At 42.3% G+C, this 16064-nt stretch overlaps 2 protein-coding genes across 3 annotated transcripts; both read left to right on the top strand.

Annotated features, from left to right (window-relative positions):
* Positions 1–708: 708 nt before the first annotated feature.
* LOC112284758 (fatty acyl-CoA reductase 2, chloroplastic) lies at positions 709–7317 on the top strand. Its single transcript, XM_073535297.2, has 11 exons — positions 709–1163; positions 1779–3214; positions 3394–3497; positions 3778–3977; positions 4299–4399; positions 4706–4940; positions 5117–5278; positions 5401–5482; positions 5704–5962; positions 6248–6386; positions 6580–7317. The coding sequence occupies exons 2-11, from the start codon at positions 2191–2193 to the stop codon at positions 6743–6745; spliced, it is 2472 nt and encodes an 823-aa protein (XP_073391398.1). The 5' UTR covers positions 709–1163; positions 1779–2190; the 3' UTR covers positions 6746–7317.
* A 348-nt stretch (positions 7318–7665) lies between these two features.
* LOC112284759 (plasma membrane ATPase 1-like) lies at positions 7666–15759 on the top strand. 2 transcript variants are annotated; one of them, XM_073535295.2, is made up of 21 exons: positions 7666–8447; positions 8882–8962; positions 9474–9593; positions 9778–9876; positions 10038–10175; positions 10416–10550; positions 10834–11013; positions 11178–11384; positions 11479–11598; positions 11803–11922; positions 12007–12129; positions 12311–12415; positions 12713–12857; positions 12985–13149; positions 13331–13569; positions 13693–13725; positions 13959–14040; positions 14219–14553; positions 14695–14877; positions 15103–15290; positions 15437–15759. In XM_073535295.2, the coding sequence occupies exons 2-21, from the start codon at positions 8903–8905 to the stop codon at positions 15531–15533; spliced, it is 2874 nt and encodes a 957-aa protein (XP_073391396.1). In that variant the 5' UTR covers positions 7666–8447; positions 8882–8902; the 3' UTR covers positions 15534–15759. The 2 variants fall into 2 exon arrangements, with proteins under 2 accessions (XP_073391396.1, XP_073391397.1); XM_073535296.2 differs by having other exon boundaries at positions 7690–8447; positions 8886–8962.
* Positions 15760–16064: the final 305 nt, after the last annotated feature.

Genomic DNA, 16064 nt, shown 5'->3' with positions numbered 1-16064 from the left:
TATTACAATGATAATATCTTGTTATTTCAAAAAATAATTGGTCTTTAGTTTGGATGGATAATATTTGTGAAAAAATCAATTTTGAACGAGTATTTTTAATCCAATTTTCAGATTTTTAGATGTCTTCCATATGTACTAATTAACTAGTACTTATTTTTACACATGAAGACACATGTAGATGTGAAATTCTGTGCTGTTCAATAAATAAATAAATAAATCGTCATGCATATTCGAAAACTGTACGTGATTCAACAAATCATTTTAATTTAGAAAGTTTGACATTCCAATTGGAATGTCAGAATTTATCAACATGGCCGTTCCAACAAACAAACAATGGTGGACCATGCCACGTATTCGACGGTAACACAATACAGCATCGGAATCAAAATACGGTTCTCAATCTTGATACGATTACAGTATTCCACGCGTGCAAGACGGATTGGGTAACCGGAACTTACGGCCATGAACTGGCGGCGAAGAGAAAAGCAGCTGTTGCCCTCCACGGATGCTAACGACCGCGAATGAGTGCGTTTAACCGTGGACGATTCAAGATATGTAGTGACAGTGAAGATGTGGTGGGTTGCGGCTGGGAGGTAGATGCACTGCCATGGAGCAGGGGGGGGGGGTGGATTGACGGAGGCAGGTAGGTTGGTGGGAATGGAGTGATGAAGTCGCTGGAAAGGGGCAAAGGAAAGGGAGAGGAGAGACAGAGAGAGGGAGAGAAACCGAACTACCACAGGGGCGTGGCTTCAAATGCCAATGTCAATCGCCGTAGTATTGGCATTGAATGCTCACCACCTTCATTGTCATGAAACTCTGCATCTCGGTTTGAGGCATTCATTCACATTCACACCCTCCTCTTCTTCGTCCTCTCTCCTGGTCTTCTTTTTCTGTCTCGAGCAGTGTCTAGTCGCTGCCTGCTCAGCCAGCCAGCCAGGCCCGCTGCCACACCATTTGCGTCCGCTGCTGCTGCAACAACCATCGTCGCTATCACCAACAACCGAGGATGCCTGCATTGTTGAGTGTTCGTTTTTGAGGAGAGGGACGATATTATCTACCGTCAGCGAGGCAGTGCCGAAGGCATAGTTGTTGAAGGCAGCTGGAGGGACTCGGGCGTTTGCTGCATGTTGATGTTGCTGGTTGTTAGTGCGGGTGGAGGAAAGGTAAATTTGGATCCGGATTTGGAGAGGAGGGGGGAGAGGGTGCAGTCGGGGCAAGGCGATTTGGTGAGTTAGAAATCGCACGTGGGAAGGAGTTGGATGTGGTAGAGCCAGGAGCCATGCTTCATTTTCAGATGCTGTTGTAGCTGCATGTGTGAGGAGAGACTGAGATTTTAGGTGCCTGGAAGAGAGATTGAGCAGCTTGTGTGGAAACGGGGTGAAGCAGGAGAGAAGAGTGGGAGAACCAGAGCTAGTTTGACCGTGAGAAAGGCCCCTCGGGCTAAGCGTACTGTACTGTCAGCAAAGGTCCACAGAGTTGACTGCAGACTCCCCGGTTTGAAGAGGAACTCGAAAAATCTGCATGCTAACTGAGATTAGTTGTAATCTAACATCCGCTTTGTAGTTTTGTGTCGCGACAGTGCGTGCCTCGAAGTGTGTACTAGGAAATTACTGTAGTTTTTGATGCGGGAATAGGCTAGAATGGAATGCGCTGTAGGTAAGTGAGGAGGGACGGTTTTAGTCGAAACGCGAAGTCGGGTGAAAGTTTGAGTTACATTAATGTCGTTATTGTTTCTAAGAACACGCGAACAACATTTACTCAGGTTGGTGTATGTACAGGTACGAGCTGAGCATGTGGAGGTTAAGCTGCCAGCATCCTCGACTGCTTCCAAGCTTTTGGGCTTCAACGACCGTCGGCATAGGCACATAGAAATATTCAACTTCTTGAATCGTTTTTAGACGTGCCATCTATCTGCTGTCTTCGTTTCCGTGTTCCCAACCGACTTCTTAAACATGAATGTCTGGTCCTTGAGCCTCGCTGGTGTACAGTAATAGAGGAACTTGGCTACGCAAAGAGAAGCAATATTGTTTCGCACTGCTATGCGGTGCATGTATTACCTACTGATCAGCTAGTTGATGACAGGTTTATACAAGATAGTGCACTCTGATACTGGTACTTTGGGTTAGAAACTAAGCAGCTTCCTCTGAAAATAAAGCTTCTATCTAGTGAAGAAGCGGTTCTTTTCTCTCAATGGAGGCAGTGTACAAGACTCCTTTGCCGGTTGTGAACTGTAGTTCCGCCGTTTCACGCTACTTGAACTTGCTTCATAAAACATCCTTAGAATGCAGTTTGGGACGCGGATTTGTTCGTCAACATCTGGCACACAAACCGAGGACATTGTTGTCCAAGCGCCTCAACAGAACCAAGCCAGGAGGTCAGATTTGGGGCCTTGATTTCCGCAGTGAAGCTACAGCAGGTGTTGAGGATTCCATCCCTGAGAAGGGTAATGCTGACATAGTGAGAAATACTGTAGAAGTGGTCGCGAGTGGTGGCCACTGTAGCAATCTGAATGGTTATCCTATTGTTGGAGATGCTGCTAATGGAGAGATAGCAAACGGGGATGTGGCAAATGAGGTTCGTCATGCGTTAACTGGTGACGCAAGTTGTGCCGTTGTAACTAATTCTGTCAACGGGGGCTCACATAACGGATCCGTGAACGGGAGCACCGTGAAGAGAACCTCACGAAATGGATCCGCGAATGGACATGCGACCTACTCTGGTATTCCGCCACTGAATGGATCTTCAAACGGTGCTGTTGTGAACGGAGCTTCAATTTATGCTGGACAGGGGAACACTGTCAATATACATTCTGTCAACGGAATCTTAGCAAATTCCCGGGCTGCCAACGCTATGTCTAAGAACGGAGCTCTTCATGAATATTCCAAGGCTCCTACTGCAGACGGTTCTGTCACCATGGTGCCAGAATTAGAGAGGCTTGTTCAAGCACCTTTGAACGTGCCTTCGAAACAGGCTGAGAATGACGGTATGATGGAGCGGATGCCCCATTTCGAAGATCCTTTGGTATTTGCTACGGGTTTGGCGCCCCTTCAAACGAAAAGCACAGCTACTGTCGAAGACGAAATAAGTCTAATCATGGGGGATGCTGCTAGGCAAAAATCGAGTGACGCTGATACCAGTGGTGGACTCGGTATACTGAAATTTTTGAAGGGGAAGAATCTTCTTGTCACAGGAGCAACAGGATTTCTTGCAAAGGGTACTGAAAACCTGACCAAACCATTCTGATTCTTGCTCGACTTATCCTAGCGATATATGGTTAGTTCAGCTCGAACAGGGGCACAGATCTCACTCTTCCCATTGTATCGTTGATAATTTAACTGGCGTGTAGTTCACTTATCGTCTCTGCTCACAAACTCCACTGTCCTTTGCCTGCAGTCATGGTGGAGAAGATTTTAAGGGTCCAACCTGATGTTGGACAGCTGTACTTGCTCATTCAACCACAGAAAAACGTAACAGCCGAGGAGAGGTTGAAAAACAATGTAAGATATCTCCCGTTGCCATTTCACTCATTGTTGTTTACACGTGGCTGAACATATGCAGTCCTAAGTGAAAACGTCCTCGTTTGTGCTGTCCGGAACATTATCTCATTGCTAGAAGTCTCACTGAAAAATTTCAGTCCAATTCGAAAATTTCCTCAGCGACTACTCAGCTGCACCAGTACACTACCTGTGCTAACGTTAAATTAACCAGTGGTTCTTGGCAACGGCAGAGCTGCACTGAAGAACTCGTATTAACCTGAATATTGGGGTTGAATCGTAGGTCATCAGCTCTCCGCTGTTCAGCGTGCTTAAGGATTCTTTTGGAGACGCCTACGAGGAGTTTATGAATAACAAGCTCACCGCAGTCAGCGGTACCATTTCCGCTGATGGTCTTGGGATCGCGAATGATAAGGCAGAGGAAATTTCAAAAACTGTACATATCATAGTGAATTCGGCTGCGACAACCACTTTTGATGAGAGGTAAAGCTGGCCAGACTTCCCCAGCAGATGGTTGCTATCTTGGAGACGGTGCTAGGTCTTCGTTGTGCATGCATTCGAGACAGTGTTTCTCTAGTGGATTTTTCTCACCTACTCGTGTTTTGGAAGCTTGCCGAATTCAAGATCGAGACCTCTCACAGAATTCCCCTAATTATGAAGTGCCCGCTCTGTCAAGAGTTAATGTTTTCTTTTTCTTTCTCTTTCATTATATAATATAATCACGCCTGGAACATCCCCGAATGAATCAGACTTTTCTGTGTTGGTAATAATGTTTTTTCTGATTCACTGATTTTTCATCTGCAGGTATGATATCGCACTAAACGTCAATACCCAGGGTCCTCGTAGGATTATCGAATTCGCGAGGGGCTGTCCCAACTTGCAACTCTTTCTGCATGTTTCGACTGGTAATACATCTCCCTTCCTTTACTTTGTGTGCAAGCTTCTAGATACTCAGGATTGGACTTTATCATGAAAGCATTTCATCTTTAAATCTATTTTTATAGGTGTAGTGAAGGCTTTGGAGTCTCAGAGCTGTCGAAATTATCTCAATCAGCTGTTTTTAAGCTACATAGTGTGTTTAAAACGTCGCGTACTTTTGGCTTCTACTAATCACATGGAAATGCGTAACTCACATAGCCTCTCTGTTACATTTTTGAATATTTGGCTTATCATAAAATTTGATGCCATGATACATCATCTCTTCTTTGCAGCGTTCGTTAACGGCCAAAGACGAGGAGATACTCCCGAGAAACCTTTCCGAATGGGCGATAGCATCGCAAAAGAGATGTCCGAAGACTGTATCCCAGATCTCCATGTTGCATCGGAGCTTGCGCTCTGTGCGAAAACTTTGCAGGAAGTAGTTGCTGAAGTGAGCCGAACTAGCGTATCAGCTTCTGAGCAGCAGCTAATTGTGGACAAAAAGATGAAAGAGTTGGGCATGACGAGGTAATTTTTCCAGATGAAGCTTGTTGTAAATTAATCTGGCACCCAGAAGATAGAATATGATTATACGGTTTTTGTTGATGATTCTATTGAAGATGAAGGCGTGTTTCAACGGAGGATTGTCACATAGTTTTAATGAGGTTTGAAATCTGAGGTGTCTGCCTTGAAATCTCATGCAGAGCCAAACTTTTTGGGTGGCAAGATACATATGTCTTCTCTAAGGCGATGGGTGAAATGTTAGTTGAATCTTTACGGGGTGAAATTCCAGTTGTTGTATTACGCCCTAGTGTGGTGGAGAGTACCCTTGCTCAACCATTCCCGGGCTGGATGGAAGGAATTCGGTACGTATGCGCAATTTAGTCAAGGAATGTTTTATATTAAACGGTCTACAGCTTTGATTGGAAATTATGATGCTTCGTGACAAATTTCTTTAACTACTTCATGTTGGCTCCCGGCTGTGTAGAATGATGGACCCTATTGTACTTGCCTACGCGAAGGGACAGATGACTGGGTTCCTCGCTGATCCTCGAGGCGTATTGGACGTGGTTAGTACATTAATGCATTACTCGTACACTATTCCCGAATGCTGCACAATTCATGCAGAAAAAGGATTGACGAGGAGAGTGGTGTGAGCACAATGAGAGTTTGTTGTTGCGTAACTAGGAGATGATCATATTTTAATGATCCCAGTATGTTTTGGTATACGTTATGCCACCTTAAACCACACCATTAATCCAATTTAACTGGTGATTGAATGTTCGAACAGATTCCAGCCGACTTGGTTGTAAATGCACTTTTGGCAGCCATGACAAAACATGCACAAAATCCAGGACTACAAGTGTATCAAGTAGCTTCATCCGTGGTGAATCCCATGACTTTTGAACTTTTGGCAGATGTAGCTTTGGAGCTGTTCACCAAGGATCCTATGATTGACAGAGCCGGCCAACCAGTAAAACTTCAGCGAATGCGTTTTGTGCAAAGCATGACTGCGTTCAACCTCTACTTGTGGTTTGTGTACCAACTACCTCTAAAGGCACGTTCTTTTCCACACATAATTTGATTTATTTTTCATGAATCATTGTCTGACGGGGTAAGCGTTTTATACTATTGCAGCTGGTATACTAAACCTTCGGAAAGGGCTCATCACTTTTGAAGGCTTGAGTAACTAATTTGATGATAGACCTCCTACTAGAATCCCTATTATCTGCAGAATATGGATGAAAAAATCTTTGCTGAAGCTTGACGACTTTTATGGCTGACTCAATACACTATTTTTAGTCAAAGAGAATAAACCCAAGATGTTTGTGCACTTGTACAGCTTTCAAAGATTCTCCCATGGATGAAGAGGGGGAAGTCATCTGCAAGACGGGAACTCATTGTTAAAAAAACACTTGAACAATTTAAATACTTAGCATATATCTACAAACCTTACACATTCTATGCTGGCAGGTATGTTCTGTTTTTTCAAGAACTCTGTGGTTTCCTACTTTTTCGTTATTAGCCCTTATTTGCCCTATTGCAGTGGTGACTACATGTCCTAAGTCATATTCATATCAGTATCCTCTGGCTTTACGCAGAAGGTATTGCATTGGCGGTGGTTACAGAGTTCAACAATCGAGTCTGACGCGTGTGCTTGATTCAGGTTTGGGATAGAAAACACTGAATCTCTATCGCAGGAGCTATCAGAGGAAGAACTGAACATGTTTGCTTTCAACATTCGACAAATCGACTGGGCAGATTACCTCTCCAATGTTCATATTCCCGGATTACGGAATTATGTGCTGAAAGGACGTGGAACAAGGAACTGAAGCTCTAAGGTGCAAGTCGAGCCAGAATGGTATGCTAATTGGTTGAGCGTTGACACAATAGTCACAATCAGATGTAAGGAATACTAAAAAATGATATTCATCTCCTTTGGAAGTGTCTCTATCGCATGAGGCCATCCCCTTCCTGAATAATTTTATAAGCTACAGTCACAGGCCAAGAAACTGTGCACAGTATTTGTATGAGCTCCTATGAAATGGAAGTCCTAGTAGGCTTGCTGCTATGAAACCAAAGCAAAGTTTTGGAGGTTCCAGCTCGGTGATCGATTATAAACCTCAGTTTGCAGTACATATCAACCTGTTCTGTGGGTGTGAGTACCCTACTTGTTCATCCTTTTCTTAACTGTGGATGGAAGGAGATATCAGACTCTCTGTTTCAGGGTTCAAGTCCTCCAGCAGGAAGAGCACTTGCCCTCTGTATATTCGTAGGTAGGGTAAGAGACCTCTTTCAGGCTAGTTTTATAACCACATATTAAATTGGAAAGCAACCATTGTACTTTTGAACATCTATTTTATAAGAATTCGAGGGTGACTTGTAAAACCCATTCTTGAACGCATTGACATGATCTCATTCAATAAATGTTCCTGTACTTGTCAGTGTGTGTTGGAATTGGCAGAGGGGGTCTAAATTGTCCAGTTCCATGCATAACTATCCTCTTCATTAGTCATCACCTACTTCCCCACGCCATTTCATCCATCCAACACATTCAATTGGATTGAAACCTTTATCCTCCAACCCATGTTAACGTGTACAAGGGGGAGGCCCTCAATGAAGAGTTCCTCGATTCGCCATTCATCCCATCCAAGGATTGGATTCCATGTGTAACAGTCGTCCTCTTCTTCTGAACTAAGACTGTACTTGAACAGCGTCTACCTCGCGCGGCCCCATAACCCCCCCCCCCTCCCCCCCCCCCACATCGTCATTGTGCCACAGCGGTTGTCTAACCTGCAGGAAGCTTGATCGCTGGTCCTGATGTCTTACAAATCTTTAAGGTCTGTTGTTGATATCGACGAGCTAGCAGGTGGCTCATGCTTATATTGAAGAGGACTATTGATGGCCATTTTTGGCGTATAGTGTGCCAGGGGGAGAGAGAGGGCTCTTCATATCGTTCGCCCTCATCGTCAAGCCGGTTTTCTTTACAGCATTGTCTGCATTCCCTGTCTAAGTTTTGAGCATGTAGATTCTTGTGATTTCGTCTAACAGCTGTTCCTTATTTTTTACTCTGCTATGTTGTCGAGGCTCTTGAACCTTGTGTTCTCTTTGAGAGAACCTTGACGTTGGAACATTTTTGTGACTATCGCTTGTTCCCTCGACTGTGCTGCGTAATTCAACCGCTGGTGAATCGGCTCCTCGCCCTCTCTAAATTTTATTCGGAACCGCTGTTGAGCTTAGTTATTGTTTAGACATTTCCTCCAGCTGTAGTTTAAGTATGTCTAGTGATACACAAGTGACGGTCTCTTTCTCCACCAGCGAGCCATGAGCAATAGTGTTGCACACCCATGTTGGTCGATGAATGGAGAACTGTCGTTACTACGTATCAACTAATATTATTCTCTGGCCTACAACTATTTTCAAAATATCGAGTTTCCTTCCTTAGCTTACAACTTTTAAAGCAAGGTGCAGTTTCGGTCCCTCTGGAGTCCAACCTACTACTCGAGGTCTACGTGAAGTGAATACGGAAGTAAGGTGCGAATGCGTCTGTCATTGTGTAATTTTATTCCTCTCCTTGTGCTCTTCTAAAGCATGTACGAAGACGGTCTTTTAGAATACCTACCTGCTACAAATCAAGTTTGAAATATTAATCGTTGGTCAACTCTGCTGGTTTGAGGCCGTACTCTCACTGCATTTTGTGCAACTTACTTAGGGGAGATGTTCTTTTAAACGACAAAGTACATTTCTCTCTAAAGATGAAGACGTATAAGTGCCATTCTACACACAACTCTACTTTCGATGCTGACACATTTGTCTATACGTCTGGTTATTAGCCAGCTTGATGTGTTGAATACTATAGATGATGGCTTTTTTTTTCCGGAATTACTCAATTTTGCAACCAGAAGCTTCCATGAACATTTGAGCTTTTCGAAGTTATTGGAAGAAGGATCTGAACTGGAGATTTGCAGCTAGGTCTGGAAACTGTCATCATGGGAGACGACGACCGGAAAGCAGGTCTTGAGGCAATCAACAACGAGACTGTAGACCTGGTGATGTCTGAAATCCTTGTTGTACGTTTTAATTTTCTAGCATAGTTGTAAAAGTGTCTTCTGTTAACTGGTTGTGATCAATCCCCCATCTAGATACGTGCAATTCTACTCCCCTGTCCACAATTAACAGCTCATATTCCGACAAATGTAGTGTTGTATATCATGAAGTATCATGATAGGGATCTTCAATTCCGACATTTTACTGCTTGCTATATTTCTGCTAATACACCATGCTACGTTGCGTTGTATGCTTTGCCAAAACGTCGTCCAGCGAGAGATATGTCGTCAGTTACATTTCTTCTCGTATAACTGCTCTTGCTCTAGATAAATGGAAAGAAAGAAAAATCCAAAAAAGAATATGTACCAAGCCTACAGAATAATTAACTGCTTGGCGCTCCTCCCGTGGCCCAAAATACTATTCAAGCCTCTATGGAATTTGTTTACTTTTGTACAGGACTAGAGTTTTATACTTTCTTCTTCGGTTCAATTGAATTTAGAAATTAATATGCAGGAACGGATACCACTCGAAGAAGTTTTTCAACAATTACGATGTGATAAGAATGGGTTGACATCAGAGGATGCACTAGAGCGCCTGACCCTCTTTGGGCGTAACAAACTTGAAGAGAAGAAGGTATAAATACTCCTTGACCGACATATTTGCGGAGTCGCACTTGACATTGCTTAGAAACAATGCTGGCTATACTGATTTACTTCTAGTTGAGGCTGCAAAATGTTGATTGAATTAAGGGCTTCACCTCTGAAACTCGGGTTGTAAACCACATCACAAGTGTAACAGTGGGACATGGAATTCGCAGGAGAGCAAGTTCTTGAAGTTCCTTGGATTCATGTGGAACCCTTTGTCATGGGTCATGGAAGCTGCCGCAATAATGGCAATTGCACTTTCTAACGGAAATGTAAGAAATTCCTCAAATGCCCTTGTGGATGGAGGATATGATTTGGTTGCTTATTGTTTGTGGTGCTAGTTGAATTTCACAAACTACTTTATTAGTTGCATGCCTTCAAGTTGCAGCATAATTAATTTATATACAGTTCTTTAATCTGGTATTGTCCACAGGGCCGTCCACCAGATTGGCAGGATTTCGTTGGAATCATCACTCTGCTAGTTATCAACTCCACTATATCTTTCATAGAGGAGAATAATGCTGGAAATGCCGCGGCAGCTCTTATGGCTCGACTAGCACCAAAAGCTAAGGTATTGTAGTCCAACATGTTCGTTTCAAGATTTGTCGATTGTTTAACATATGAATTGGTAGTAGAGTAATTCTTATGCTTTCTAACACCCAGTTATAAGATCGAATTTAAGTTTTAGACAGATTCAAGTCAATCTGCTCACAAATAAGAGCACTTTCTGCTGCCGTAGAAAAGTCCAGATTCTAGGGTCTGATTATAATACTGGCTCCTTGGAAAACCTTGTTATCTGTCATTACCGCAGGTTTTACGAGACAATCGATGGAATGAGCAAGATGCCAGTATATTGGTTCCAGGTGATATTATCAGCATAAAGCTTGGTGACATTGTCCCAGCTGATGCGCGGTTGCTTGATGGAGACTCTCTGAAGATTGATCAGGTGAATAAGCATTTTTTCTCAGAAATAATGCACAAGAAGAATTTCCTCTTCTATCGCTTGACAATTAGCTCTTTGACATACTTCAAGTGGCTAGACTGTACTTGAGATCTGAAAGACTTGCTGCACAGTAAACAGATTTTTTTTTTTTTTTTTTTTTTTTTTTTTTTTTTACTCCTCCTGCATTCCATTGGTTCATTATGAGACTTCTATAAATCAGTTGGGTATGCCCTTCATTGAAATCTTAATGTCTGGACTAATAATATAATATTTCGCGTCATTGCAGTCAGCTCTCACTGGTGAATCGCTTCCAGTAACCAAGCACCCTGGTGACGGAGTATTCTCAGGTTCGACGTGTAAGCAAGGGGAAATTGAAGCTGTTGTTATCGCTACAGGAGTTCACACTTTTTTTGGAAAAGCTGCACATCTAGTGGACTCAACAAACCAAGTTGGTCACTTCCAGAAGGTGAAGAAGGCCGATCAGCAGAGAAGTTTTCTTAGCAAGCACGATTATTAAATCTGTGTAGCCTTTTTACAATGTCTTAAACCGTCCCAATTCTGGCAAGAATTAACTATAAGTTCTGTACTGCGCAGTATTACAATCCTTATAAACAATGCCCTCATGTGCAGGTTTTGACATCAATTGGAAATTTCTGCATTATTTCAATTGCCATCGGAATGGTGGTGGAAATTATAGTGATGTACCCAATTCAGCGACGCTCCTACAGGGCTGGTATTGAGAATCTGCTGGTTCTTCTTATTGGAGGCATCCCTATTGCCATGCCCACTGTATTGTCCGTGACTATGGCAATTGGGTCTCACCGTTTGTCTCAGCAGGTACATAGCAAACCATTGAACTTTTACTCTGCTGCATCTAATTTAGGATTGATTTATTCGTATCCTTAACCTCAATTCCAAATTCTTTTTGTAGGGTGCAATTACCAAAAGAATGACAGCAATCGAAGAAATGGCGGGCATGGATGTACTGTGCAGTGACAAGACTGGAACCCTGACCTTGAATAAACTGTCCGTGGACAAGAACTTAGTCGAGGTGAACTTTACAGCATTTTTCATTTGTTGAATATCCCCAGGAATACTTTCTCGACACCCGAAAGTTGAGTGATTGATGCTATGAACTGATCATACGAATATGTAAACAAATCTATTTAGATGTGCGGTTTCTTTGGACTTTCCCTGGTAGAAATTTAAGATGCGCTGATCCTTCTTTCACTAGTGAATTGTGCTTCTCCTTCAGTGTTTCTGCAAAACAGTCGACAAAGAGGAAATAATGCTTCTGGCGGCTCGTGCCTCTAGAATCGAGAATCAAGATGCTATAGATGCTGCAATTGTGGGCATGCTCGCTGATCCGAAGGAGGTACATTTCCTCTGTCATTTTAGTGATGTGTCGCACAAAATTAATGTGTGCTGAGGAACCTAATCTTTTCATATATTTATGCAGGCTAGGGCGGATATCACAGAAATTCATTTTCTCCCTTTCAACCCGACTGACAAACGCACAGCACTCACTTATATTGACAGAGATGGAAAGTGGATTCGAGTCAGCAAGGGAGCACCTGAGCAGGTAATACTCCATGTGGGCTATTCTTAATTAGCCGTGTGCATACAGCGTTTCTTTTTTTGAAAACATTCGTGCATATTTTGTCTCTCAAACTGATCCATGCAAATCCCTCGTTCAATCTAGCGTAATTTGTATTTAAAACAAGTAGCACTCTGTACCATGGACTGTTCCTTTCGTTGCACAGATTCTCCAGCTTGCTCATAACAAGAATGAAATTGCGGCAAGAGTGCATTCCATAGTTGACAAGTTTGCTGAACGAGGCCTTCGATCTCTTGCAGTTGCCAAGCAGGTAAGGATGCAATGTTATCAATCATTAACATGATCTCTGAGTATTAGATGTACAGATGACTGTTCGTAAAGTGGCTTGATCTGTTTCGCATGAACACAATACTACGAGATACCAAGGAATGAAGAGGAATGTTATCAAGTACTTTTGTTTGTCCTTAAGCAATGTTATTTCGTAAGTGCAGAAATACTTGTGAAAGAGAATTTGTGCAGTTCCCTCTGATATCCAGATGAAAGTCTTTGATTTTCTTCTCCAATTCTAATTCTCAAGCCGTTTACCTTTCATTCCTACAACATGCAGGAAGTACCTCAGGGTAACAAGGAGAGTGCCGGAGGACCCTGGGTTTTTTGTGGTTTATTACCTCTCTTTGATCCTCCACGTCATGATAGTGCTGATACCATCAGGAGAGCTCTCAACCTTGGCGTCAACGTCAAGATGATCACAGGTTTTTGTAATCACAGTTTATCTGTTTGTGAGATTTACAATCAAAGAATTAGCGTAAGTAGATCTCAGTTGTTGGATTCTAGGAACAAGTGGTCCGTTGATCAACACATACTGCATCGTTACTGCAGGTGATCATCTTGCAATTGCAAAAGAAACTGGGCGAAGGCTTGGGATGGGCACAAACATGTACCCATCATCGTCTTTGCTTGGCGAGAGCAAGGATACCTCGATTGCAGGGCTGCCAATTGACGAGCTAATTGAGAAAGCTGATGGTTTCGCAGGAGTATTTCCAGGCATGTAGATATCTTGTGGTTAAGAACATGCTCTTCATGGTTTATCTTGCTTCATTCATGTATTTTCTCTCTCAAATTGAAGTATTTCAAAATGTCCTGTGGTCAATCAAGACATTAAGAAAATATTCCGAGAAATTCAGGATGAGAATATCCTTGATTCCGTACCTTGGGATGTGGTCAGAACACAAGTACGAAATAGTAAAGAGGCTTCAAGCGAAGAAGCACATTTGTGGCATGACTGGAGACGGAGTCAATGATGCACCTGCTCTAAAGAAGGCAGATATTGGTATTGCTGTGGCCGACGCCACAGATGCAGCCAGGAGTGCTTCAGATATTGTCCTTACAGAGCCTGGACTAAGTGTTATCATTAGCGCTGTGCTGACTAGTCGTGCAATTTTCCAAAGAATGAAAAATTACACAGTAAGGTGCCATTTGGATGGTTATTGATCATATTCATGATTTACAGCAAATATGTATGAGGACCATTTGATCTCAAACTTGGACTTACTGTATTTTCCGTCATTGGGGTGCTTGCTCTTGCAGATCTACGCAGTATCAATCACAATTCGTATTGTGGTAAGATGGGATACACGATTTGTTCTGTGATGCGTTCTTGTATTGACGGTTGTTTCATCTGTGAGTGGGCCAATTTAGTTTGTACCTAGGTGGTAATATAATCAAATTCTTTCTTCTCATAAAAAATGGTGATAGTTATGAATAGTTTACATAATGGAACATACTGCTGCACATTTTACAAGTTGCAACGTTGCGTACTGTTGTTCATAAACATAATGTCCTGTGTTGTGCAGCTCGGCTTTGCGCTTTTGGCATTAATTTGGGAGTTTGATTTTCCACCTTTCATGGTCTTGATTATTGCCATCCTCAACGACGGTAAGTGTCCCTTGATGACAAGTTGAGAGGGTAATGCCACATGAATCGTTAGTTTTTCTGCTCTCCAACAGGCCTCGTTGAACATTACATGTTGGCGGTTTGATTATTTTAAATTTAGTTTTAGGTTGATCTGATTGAGTTACAAAATAATTTCGATGTTTTCATTCTTACTGTGTAGGTACAATTATGACTATATCGAAAGATCGAGTGAAACCCTCTCCTCTGCCTGATAGCTGGAAGCTGCGAGAGATCTTTGTAACCGGCATTGTTTTGGGCACATATCTTGCAATTGTCACCGTCATATTTTTCTGGACTGCCCACAAAACAACCTTCTTTCAGAGAGTGTTTCACGTGGATGATATCAGGGGAGATCATAACAGGCTAGTGGCTGCTGTGTACCTTCAAGTCAGCATTGTCAGCCAGGCTCTCATTTTTGTGACCCGATCACGGAACTGGTCATTCGCTGAAAGACCTGGGCTTCTTCTCGTGTTTGCCTTCATTGTTGCTCAGTTGGTGAGTGCTCTCAACAAGGCTATAAGGCAAAAAAATTATGTATAGGCTTACTTTGTTACTTCCGAGATCAGTGTGGAATATTACAATTCTGTTGATTAGTTATATTGAAACGTTTTCATTTTTGTGAATTTTTATCTGCAGATTGCAACCCTCATAGCTGTGTATGCCAACTGGGATTTCGCATTCATGGATGCCATTGGTTGGGGTTGGGCCGGCGTAATCTGGCTCTTCAGTTTTATATTCTATTTGCCTTTGGACCTCATCAAATTTGCTGTCCGCTATATCCTGCGTGGTAACGCTTGGGAGCTAATCACAGAGCGGAGGGTATGCATAATTCCTGAACTCAACTTACTGTCAACAAATATTTATTATCATGCACAACGTGACTTGGAATGTGTGCTTAAAGTACTATGCATTTCCACATGCCGTGATGGACAGGGAACGTCTTACAGTTAGTAGTTCGATTAATAAGCCTGAGAATTTAAGGGAAAGATTACTTAAGGATCTTCTCAAAGGTGATGGATGTTTTCATTTTGTGTCTATATGCAGGTCGCTTTCACCACGAAAAACAATTTTGGCAAAGAAGAACGAGAACTTCAATGGGTTCAAGCGCAACGCACACTTCATGGATTACACCCAATCAAGAAAGAGTCGCAGGGTTTAGAACATCACGAGACTGAACATCATCATGCAAGCAATATCGCCGACCAAGCCAAAAGGCGGGCAGAAATTGCCAAGTACGCCTCCTCAGCATGCTTGCATTCATTTCTTGTGCTGCAAAAGTGATTGATTTACAAAAACATTTACAAAAATGAATTTATAACGATTTATTTGTGAACACTATTTCCTAAAGTTTCATTCTGACCTGATTTCCTCCTTCCAGGTTGAGAGAACTATATACGTTAAAAGGGCATGTGGAGTCAGTGGTGAAACTCAAGGGTCTTGACATCGACACCATCCAACAATCGTACACAGTGTAGATCAATTTGCTTGTATTATGTTTTATGCACTTTGCAGATCTCATAACGGTGGATAGTACTTGTAAGGGCTAGTGTGCATAATCCCTTGGAATAATGACGTCGATCTAGTGAAGATTGGCGTCGCTGGATCAATCTTATTGAGTGCATTACTTATGATGCGATGGGTACACATATCAGACATATGTTCATATCCTAATTTCTGAGCTACTGCTCGTCAGTTAGATCCCTCGCTTGGCTTAAATGCGGTCCTTTGAAAGCAATAATCATGCGCAAACTTTTACAGAGCAGCCAATAATTCCTAAGGTTTGTTTGACCATTGAACCATATTTTGAAACCTTTAGATGGTTCAATGGTCCATTAAACTTTTGGAACTTCTGTCTATTCTACAAGTGTTGTAAACCACATCTTTATAACAATAAAAATTAAATCAAAATGAAAACAGAAGACTTAGTTTTATTATAACTTTTACGGCACTTCATGTATAAATTATTTTGAAAGAACTACTCGTAAGCTTAATTTTCCTCTACGGTA

Source organism: Physcomitrium patens, chromosome 7, assembly GCF_059467195.1.
Source record: "Physcomitrium patens ecotype Gransden chromosome 7, ASM5946719v1, whole genome shotgun sequence".
NCBI classification, from domain to species: Eukaryota; Viridiplantae; Streptophyta; class Bryopsida; order Funariales; family Funariaceae; genus Physcomitrium; species Physcomitrium patens.
This window is presented reverse-complemented; position numbering and strand designations above follow the sequence as displayed.